The sequence below is a fragment of the Alosa alosa genome, chromosome 15 (assembly GCF_017589495.1).
Source record: "Alosa alosa isolate M-15738 ecotype Scorff River chromosome 15, AALO_Geno_1.1, whole genome shotgun sequence".
NCBI lineage: Eukaryota > Metazoa > Chordata > Actinopteri > Clupeiformes > Clupeidae > Alosa > Alosa alosa.
In genome coordinates this window covers 14,124,384-14,134,693 of record NC_063203.1, presented here as the reverse complement: position 1 = coordinate 14,134,693, position 10,310 = coordinate 14,124,384, and the positions used below count along the sequence as shown (strand labels likewise).

At 43.3% G+C, this 10,310-nt stretch overlaps 1 protein-coding gene across 7 annotated transcripts in view; it reads right to left on the bottom strand.

Annotated features, from left to right (window-relative positions):
• Positions 1-1,845: 1,845 nt before the first annotated feature.
• Positions 1,846-10,310, bottom strand: part of LOC125308911 (glutamate receptor 4) — an 82,631-nt gene continuing 74,166 nt past the window's right edge. Inside the window, exons 14-16 of one of the 7 annotated variants that reach the window (XM_048265563.1) lie at positions 6,218-6,332; positions 4,010-4,234; positions 1,846-2,779 (exon numbers count right to left, since the gene is read on the bottom strand). In XM_048265563.1, the coding sequence (XP_048121520.1) occupies positions 2,615-2,779; positions 4,010-4,234; positions 6,218-6,332 (505 nt within the window). In that variant the 3' untranslated portion in view covers positions 1,846-2,614. Of the gene's footprint in view, positions 2,780-3,977; positions 4,235-5,204; positions 5,381-6,217; positions 6,333-10,310 lie in introns of those variants that run through there. The other 6 variants (XM_048265557.1, XM_048265556.1, XM_048265559.1 and 3 more) reach the window with 6 other exon arrangements.

Sequence of the window (10,310 nt, the reverse complement as noted above, 5' to 3'; positions counted from 1 at the left end):
TATGTTTCTTGTATGTAATATATCATATTATTATAATCTCAAGGAGAATTTGTCCATGCCATTTGCATGACTGAGATGCCCAGAGCACCCCTATTCCATAAGATTACTATTTTCATTTTCAACTTCTCTATGTCTTACCTTCTCCAGGTTAGCCTGATGGTCGTAAGTCTTCTTTGTTAGAAACCAGTGTTGACTGAGGATGACTACAATTGTGCATGCATGGGAGAGGAGAGTCTTCAACATTATGGGAAGGTAATTCAATGGCCATTTAACATATTTTGACTAAAAGTAACAGAGATCCTATTACCGGTACATTTTAATGTTATGACCAAAAAATGTCAGGTCTTCCTCTGTCTGGTATTGATGTGACATTAGTTCAATAACAATTGAACAGTGAATTAAGAAATGTATCCCAATGCAGGACAGGTTTGTTTACTAACCCTAATTGAGCTATGACATTTAAAACAGTGATTGGGGATATTTGACTCTGACATTTTCTTGGCTGATGCTCTTGGAAATGTTAAATTATTTGTCCACACGGAAAGAAAGTCCTGCATCAGTAAATACAATGAAACATCCCTTTTTAAGAGCCTCAATCACAGAGTCAGAATGTTAATGGTATCTGTGTGTTTGCTGTATGTGTGCAATGAAAAAGACAAGGACTTCATTTTGGACGGATTTGTTTTACTAGAAACAAACCAAAATGGATATAGTGGACCAACAGGATTAGTTGCAGGTGAACGATGAGCATGGCATAGAACTAAGCTATGTGCCTATTTCATCTAGCCTTTGTGCAAAGTCTTGATAGATTTAGCCATCACCGTCTGTCTTTACCCTTTGGTCTTGCACAGTTCAAGTTCAAATGGGGAAAAAAATAGTCGCTGAGGGAATTGCACAGTGCTTTGACAAGGACCAAGGCAATAACTTTCCCTGTTGGGAGCAGAGAAATGCCATGAATTATTTATTAAAAAATAAATAAATATGGTTTCAGTACGAAATGCACTACTAGAGCCAAAATATCACCTCTCCGTTGTGATGAAACATAAGCAAATCAACACTTAACACATGAACAGGTAAGGACTATTGTACAAATGCTTTACATTTTATTATTTTTTTTTCCAAATTCGTGGGTACAAACAATTAAAGAAAACAAACAAAAAGACAGACAAACAAATAACGCAAAAGAAAAACATGACTCAAGGCTGTGAAATCCAATGTCAGATTTGACCTCAGATGTGCGCCTAGTGTCCAGTACAGTGACGAGGGCGTGTGCATGTCGGTGTGTGTATGTGCATGTGTATGTCTATGTGTGTGTGTGTGTGTGTGTGTGTGTGTGTGTGTGTGTGTTTCAGACATTCAGTGAGGGCAAGGACACATACAGACTGTGTTATATTGTTATCAAAACAACCCATAACAGAACATATGCCATGGCCTCACATTATGGTGCTCATTGTTTTCTTGTATATCTCTTTAGATTTATATAGATCTATTTATTTATATATAATATGTATATTTATAAAAGATTTAATCTTAATTACAAGTCGATTCATCTTTATATTCATTATTGCAATGAAATATTAAGATGGTTACAAAAAGAGGTGTGTTCTGTTTTCCCGCTACGGAGTTATATACATCAGTTTAAAAAGCAAGCATTTTGAATTCTTTTTTTCTTCTCCTGGCACTGTAAAACTTGTGTGAATGATATCTTCAGTTGAACTTTTCACAGAATGTACATTATTTACTAATGGATTCATCATGATTGAGTGATTATCTATTTGTTATTTAGCATTAGGCTACTCATATGGTAATTAATCATTTTTAAATAAATACTAGCCTGTTCCCCCCCAACCCCCCTTTGCTTTCTAAAAAAACAAAACAAAACAAAAACTCTTTCAGTGTTGGCTGCCCTGACGTCCGTGTTGGTTAACAAAAAGAGTTGCTACCATCCTCTTCTCAATTATTTCTGCGCTCATTTGGCGAGACGGGAAACTGAAGAGGCTAAAGTCGTTCGAGTCGAACAGTTAATGGTGATAAAAAGCAGATTTACACAGTCTGTGATTCAAGTCGACAGTTTTCTGGTCTTCTAAATTGATTTCTACTGGCGTCTTCTCTGTTTACTGGTGGCGATATGGATGAGAGGCGTGGTCCTGAAGCGAGGTTGATCTCGGTAAGGCGTTGAGAGCGGAACAGACTAGGCTCGCTCAGCCGAAATGCGTTGTCTCTGCGAACCGCAGGTCATCCAGATCAGAATAACACTGAGCTTCCCGGAGTTTTGAAACTGTTTGTCATTGAGACTACGCTCAGTGGTGTCACTAGTCTGTGCTGCGTTACAATCCTTGCACACCTGTCATACCTCGGCATGATCCTTCCTGTTGCGGTAGGAGCCACAACGTGAATCAATATATTTATATATATTTATATATCGATATATTTTAAACTGCTTGATAGTCGTTTTTGTATCAGGCTGTCCTCTCCGCATTCCCTCTCCTTCCCCCTGCTGAGTCTCTTGTTAGCCTGCTGGCTGTCTTCACTTCTGGTTGCGTCATTGTTAATGTGAGTGATTTTTATTTTTTGTTTTTGTTCATTTTTAAGGCACAGGGTGTGTTTTTGGTTTTCACGGCAGGTCCGATGACACCACGGCCAATCCCGAGCTGTGCCGGAGAGACGGGCCAGAGTGCACGGCCTTGGGGCAGTCGGGAGTCAGGACGCGTCCGTTCTCCCCCACGCTACCCGTGATGGACAAACGGGCCTTGTTTCTCATGGCTTCCGTGAAGGTGAGCTGGAGGATGGGGGGAGGTGAGGGGGAAGGGTCAGGGGTTAGACAAGGGAGAGGCAGGTGGGGGAAAAAAATAGTGTGAGTTTGATTGAGTCTGTCCCCAGCTTGTAAAGAATACTCACACCTACTAACACACAATACGCCACCAAACACATCTACAGACAACGATACAAAACGGAGGATGAACCGAACCAAACAAAACAATGCTCAAAAGAAACAGAAAGCAGGCAACAACAAACATCAAGAAGTTGATACATCATGTTAGACATCTGCATTTCTATCATAAAACAGCACTACAGGGTTTTGGTCTATGAAAGCTAAAGGCCCCTTAAACTGAATAAAGAACAAAAAGTCTGCATTTACATCTGGAGCCTGGTATAGGGCAGTATAACACTTTATGTGACAGAACTTCTTGTTGTATCGGCTGTGCCTCATGGTCTCTATGTCATCTGTATCTCATGTGTTGAGTATCAATGAGTAGGGTATACATTTGTGTTACCAGCAGACTGTGAACATAACATAGTTGTAGATCTTAGTAAGATGACTGACAAAAAAACTGACTGTACACTGAACATTCTAGTAAGTGTGCAGCACAGACACCAACAAGTAGGTCATATCTATAAAGTGTTTGTAGTGCATGTCACTACTCCTAAAGACCATTCAAGGTTCATTACATCGGATTTGGCACAAATCTATAACTTGGAAGCATCTAGTGCTCATTGCGTTACAATTCATGTGAAAAATTTCAGCGATAGGTTAAAAGTGGGAGCTTCTACTGAGGGGACTGACACACTGAGATAAGTAATGCAGGTGCCTTTGATATGAAGCTGCAAATGCACAACATTATCAGCAGCCAAACAATGGATGGGACCAAGTTTTGCTTTTGCAAAAGTTAAACTCCAGCTTTGAAGCAAAAGCGCGGTGAAACAAAAGTCATAAATGCATAACATTTGTACTACTAAACCAATAATGATTGTAATATTTAAACAAATACAATAAAAAAAGAAGAACATAAACCAAACAATAAGCTTTCAAAAATAGAAAAGATGAAGAGAAGCGGTCACAGAGTGCGTCACATCAGCTAACCATCAAATGCATCCACAAAAAGAAAAATAAAAAGAAAAGAAATAAGCACACTGCTTGAGCTACGAGAAAAAGACGCACCACCACCCCACCTACTAAAGGAGACCCTAAGTCCTACCCCTATATCTTAACACCCTCGGAGCCGTATACGTTGTACCCTTCTCTATAAGTGGCTAAATTCTGGGTGCTCTGGGAGGGGCTTGGAGAAGGGCTAAAATTCAGTTCGGCCGATTCCACCTTCATTCTCTTGGCTTCGGCCCGTGACTTGTAACAGAACTCAACCAGCGCCACCAACATTGCCAGACCCAGGCCCCCCACCAGGATGTAGAAGACCCCAGCCACGTTGCTGAGGCTCAGGGCCTGGGAGCTCTTGTCCTGGGAACAGGGGCGGAGGAGAAGTGGGGGTGTGGAAAGACAGAGAAAGAGAGAGAGAAAAGGAGGGATGACAAGAGTTAGGGAGGCATGGGGTGGTGCAAGTGAACATTTGTATTTAAACAAAAATTTATATTCAACACATACATTGGCTATGAGCTAGTATTTATCTTACATCGTTAGTTAAATGGAATAATGATATTCAACTAACAACTACCATGCATGTTACTTTAATTAGACAGATTCTAGTTCAATTAGAACTCACAGCCACTACAACAATTGTTACTACCACAGCTACAACTACATCTACCTTCACAGCTATGACATCAACACATTAACAACAAACTACTATAACACAAAACATAACATTAGGACATAGGTATTACACCTAATTTCATTAATTTACAGTAATTCAATCAAATCCTACATTCCCCGTTCTATAATTTTGATGTATATATGTACTCTGTTGTAAGATCATGTATTAGTATGACATGTGTGTTGTTTAACATCTTACATGTCATTATTTTACATAAATATTCTGTTTTTTTAATCACAATCAGAGCATATAGTACATCTAAGCCTGTGATATTCTTTGTGCAGTGCTCTATCATGTCTCTAAGCTGTCAGTGATAAAACATCAAAACGTGTCCCACTGGAGCTACTGAAGTGCACAGGTTAACTTAATAGCAGGATGATATGTCATCACTGCAAGAGTTGCACAGCATGATGGGAAAAAAACTCACTGCTAGTCTCTATGGGGCTCTCACACCTGTTCAGTTATAATGGGCATGCATGCTTAAAGCAGCAGCAGTGTGATGCCCCTGTGTGAATCTGCACACACACACACACACACACACACACACACACACACACACACACACACACACACACACACACACACACACACACACACACACACTCTCACATACAGTGCCAGTAGGCAGTTTGCTTGGTGCATGTGAATTAAATAACAGTGAGTTTCCTTTAGTGGTGTTTTTTATTGTTTTTCTGTCCCAGACTAACCGGAGACTGACCTTACTTCCCGAGTCCTTTGGTCCACACTCGCCCTTATCGTACCACCATTTGTTTTTCAGTTTGTCTAAGACGCCTGCTTCACTGAGTTTCAACACTGCAAGGTTTACGGGGCTTCTTCACGTGGGAAATAACATAAATAACATCATGGGTCATGTTATTTTATGTTATTCGAATCGCAAAGAAACTTTTCTTTTTTTTTTGTCTTTTCTTTGTTGTCTTTTGCACAGAAGAGAAAAATGTACAGAGAAAACAAGTGACGAAGCAGAGGTTCCATTGGGTACATGTGTGTACGCTCGTTCGCTTGCCTTGGGGGGGGACGCTGTGGGGGGGTTTGTCGAGCTACAGACATATGAATGGAACCTCGCTGCATCGCTTCAGGTAATGGGCACATACTGCCGCGGCCATCTTAGCAACAAGCGGAGGCAATTACTGTGAACCCAAAACTATTGGCAAGGCGCACTCGGAGAAGGGGGGATAAAGTGCACACCCACCAACTCGCTCTGTCAGAGTGAGAGAAATCGCTAGAGCCTTAGTGAGAGCTGATGGTGTCTGATAGCCCTAAAATGTGGCTGTTGGAAGAGCATTGCATCATGGGAAGATCCTTTTGAACTGGAATTAAGATTGTGGTGCAACTGCTGGTCAAACCCAATGACTAACCACCTACACTGCCTCCTCCATCTCCTTTCATTTTCCCTGCCTGTGAAGTACAGAACCAGCGCTTTTTGACCGGACGAAAGTGCAGGCGAATATTTTTGCTTTGACAGTAATTGCTCTCCTCTCTGGTTTCTAAAGCTCTTTCTTTCCACTGGGCTGAATCGCCACCATCACGAAGGGCCAGATTGGGGATGGGAAATGGCCGGAAGTTCTCCGGCACTGACCAGTTGTCGCCGCGGCAGATGCGACCATTACGCCACACACAGTTTACCCGCATGTGGTGACATAGAGGCTAACCTTGGAGTCACCGCCTCCGCTGCCACACTCGCCCTTGTCGTACCACCATTTATTTTTCAATTTGTCCAACAGCCCTTGTTCGTTCAGTTTTAACACTGCGAGGTTAACAGCATTTCTTGAAAACGATAAAACATATTTTGTCAGGATAAAAAAAGGTGAACAGCCAATACTGAGCAGCAAAGAAAAAGCAAGAAGAACAAAAAGAGAAAGAAAGTCACAAAGAAAGAATAATGAAGACAGTGGTGGGGGAGCTCTATTAGTGTAGAAGCGCCACCTACAGACATCCCCCCTCTCTCTCTCTCTCATTCTCTCTCTTCCTTTCCTCTCAAATGTTTACACTCTTTCACTCTCTCCTCTTTTTTCTTATCTCTCCATCCCTCTCTTTTCTTTCAAAGGAACCTCTTTCACTATAGGGAGGCTGTTTTTGGTCCAAGACTGCCTTTTGGCAATGTTTAAAACAGCATCGTTCCCCATCGCTAGTGAGCCAGACTTATCTGGCTGACTGGGACACCCCTCCTTTGGGGATACTTCTCCTCCGATCCAATCAGAAAGCGCAGATGAAGCGCGTTGTCATGCTCATGTTGACGACTTGGACAACACGAGGGTAACTTTTAGTGTTTTGGATCCAATTTCAGGGACCAAAGATGGAGAGATTTGTATCACATTGGAAATAAACGCAAAGACAAACATAAGATGGACGACCCATCACAGTGACCCACAGCTACTCTGATGAGGTTTTAATCTCTCTTTGAGACATGAAAGACTCTGGGAATAAGAATGCAGGGAGGCTCTCTCTCTCTCTCTCTCTCTCTCTCTCTTTTTTTTTTTTTTGGGAGGGGGGCAACTCAGAAAAGGACGAAGTGCCGCATTTCATGAATAAAACAAAGCCAAACCAAACAAAAAAACAGGGGGATGTGTTTACTGAGGGGAAAAAAGAGGAGAAGAGAGGGGGGAGGTAACTAAGCAATCAATCAGTCTTGCGTGTGTGTATGTGCAAGCCTACAGCTCTGCTGTGAATGTGGATTGAAGTAGCCACAGCCCTCCGCTCTCACTGATGTAGCTTATTCTATCTAGTTCCCCATAGCACCGCTCCTCCATCCCCACCCACCCATCCCAACCCCGCTCACCCCACCCTTCCTGGCCAGAGTAGCTTCATTTTTCTCTGTCCTGCTGCAGCAAGCGAACCGCGAGCTATCGAGCCCGAGCCCCTATAATCACTGGTTATCGACGGCCAATTTAAATGGCAGTTATGTTTAGAGGCGGCCGCCTGCTCCAGAGCAGCCTGGCGCAAAAACTACACATTCTCACGCTCCGCTGCTCCATGCCACGGCTCCGTTCGATCTTGGCATAGCCCAATGAGGTGCTGCCCGGGAGGAGGGGGCAGGAAGGCGTGTGTGGGTGGGTGGGTGTGTGGGTGGGTGGGGGGGTGGTGGTGGTGGTGGTGGTGGTTTAAAACAAGAAGGAGGGAAAAAAAATATAGGACGGCCATTCCTTTTTACTAATTAAGAGTCTTTTAAGATAAGAATAACGCCCCCACGCTGAAGCAAGGGCTAATGGATTGGATGCACTATTAAATGGCCTCGTAATCCGTTCCCCCGCCTCTGTCTCTCTCCCTCTCTCTCTCTCTCTCACACACACACGCACTATCTCTCGCTGCCTACCACACGCCCCCACCCCGAAAGGAATGACCTCTAAGCACAGCGAAGAAGGATGCACAGCATCGGCAGAAAATAGCCCCAATCAGAGGCTGGGGAGGCAACGCTTGGCTGCGGGCCCTTGCTTTTTGGCAGCACTGCCAAACAGTGGGGGGGAGTGGGGGGGTTGCTTATGCCATAGGGGAATCATACTCGATATACTGTATCAATCCGAAGCGTCTCTTGCCAGCCAGTGTTTTTGCATCCGTTTCTGCACCAGGCAGACAAGAATGTGTCTGGGTAATTGTGATTTACTATGCACATACTGCAGCGGTTTGTGTATGGCACGATCATTTATGTTTGTGCGTATTTATGATCGCAATGACAGACGTGTGAACATGTTTGTGCAACAATAAGCAACTATGTAAGTGTATATGTGTGTGTTGCATGTGCATGCATGTGTGTATGTGGACACCTTTGTATATGTCTCTCTGTGTGTGTATGTGTGTTGGCGTAAGGGTGTGTTTGTGTGCAAGCTGCGCAGAGTCGCTCCTCTTTGGTATGCGTCTCTCGTGCACAGCCCTGTGGACCGCAGTGTTCAGGGTACAATCTGTAATCCTGCGCCGCTGCACTTTCCCTCACTCGGAAATTGACTTACTGCCCCTCACTACCTTCTTTTGCTTTCTCACAGCCTCTCTCTCTCTCCCTCTTTTCTCTCTTGTTTTCCACTCTCTCTATTGCTCTCTCTCTCTCTCTCTCTCTCTCTCCCTCTATCTGTCTGTCTCTATTTCATTTTCTTTCTCTATCTGTCTTTTCCTTACAATTCTTTTCTTTTGCTCTCCCATGTCTTCCCTCTCTTTGTCTCTCTCTCTCAAACCTCCTTTCACTCCTGTTTTGACCTTTACCTCTGTGTCTCTCTCTTTTCTTTCTGTCCTTCTTTGCCTCGCCTATCTCTTTTGCAGGCACACTGTAATCAGAATAGGCCACTGCTGCGACTTCACCTCACACCACTGATGTCCATTCACATCCTGCTGTGCTTGTGTGTGTGCATGTGTTTGTTTGTGTGTGTGTGTGTGTGTGTGTTTAAAAGAGAGAGGGAGATGGAGGAAGAGAGTGAGAGAGAGAAAGAGAGAGAGTGTATGGGAGAGTGAGCGGAAGAAGATATTCCACTGAATGCTCCCTGTTCTATTATTTTCCTTTCAGTCCTCTCTTACCTTTATACTCCGGCTTTAAGACTGCTGCACAAACACACACACTACACACATTCTCTCTCTCTTACACACACACACATACACACACACACACACATCAGCATGTGCATACCCACACAAATACACAAACAGAGGCGCACACAGACACACACACACACACCACATTTCCTTAATATCCTCTTTCTGCCAATCATAACCAACTCCCATGCAGTAATAGTTTGCCCATACGAGTAAAAATGTAAACAAACCCAGATGTAGCAGTGAACCATAAAGTTCATCAATGTCAGAACATCTCAAAGTCAGGTCACCATATGCTCATAACATGGACAGTAGAAGGACAGGCCGTAGGGCACAATAGCTTCAGGGCAGAGGTATGATTAAAGAAAGCCAGTCACAACCTCTGTCAGGTTTGTTTGGGGTCACTGTGAAGACTGCAGTCCACATAGAGAGAGTTCCTGATTTAGTGCTCAGCGCGTCAGAGATGACACAAACAAGAGAGAGAAAGATGTCCGGGCAGCGCAGCAAAGCAATGTCAAAAATCACATCCAAAATAAGACTCTATCAATTGAAAACCTTATACGACAGTAAGGGCTTATATTTCTCTTTTCAAAAAGCATTTTAAATCTACTTCAGTACTGAATAATACTTGCTAACAATATTCAAATAGCTTCAGAATGTTCCATGATGATAGTCTAATAAGCCACAGACTTAAAGTAGCAAAGTGGCTTTTGATTGGTTAAACAACGAGTTGGCCTGGTTTTGATTGGTTGGATCGCTGTGTGGGTTTGCAGCTCCTGCGTGATGCGGCGCACTCCCCACCACACATTTGCTCCAGGAGTGATTTTCCTCACGTTAAGGAGAAGTCAATGACAGCAAACGATAATTCCTAAAATTGAGAGGACCAGTTTGGAGCTATTGTCCACTGTCAGTCACTCTTCTTACAAAAGCGGAAAATCTCTGCGTGACTTCTCATGACAGTAAAAAAAGAGAAAAATACGTTCAGGTGTATTGCCCCGAGGCGTCCCACAGGAATTGATCCATGGGACTCTGTATTTTCTGTTAGAACATAGAGCAGAAGAGGAAGTTATAGGACTGGAGGCTTGATGGTGTGTGTCAATTTTTATTCTCACAAGGATGCGACAGGAACATCGCATTGTGTTTGTCATCTTTTTGCCGTGTACCGCCGATGGGTACGTATTTGCAGACAACAAATCTGTTGGATGCACCTCCACTGTGGCCCATTTTTGC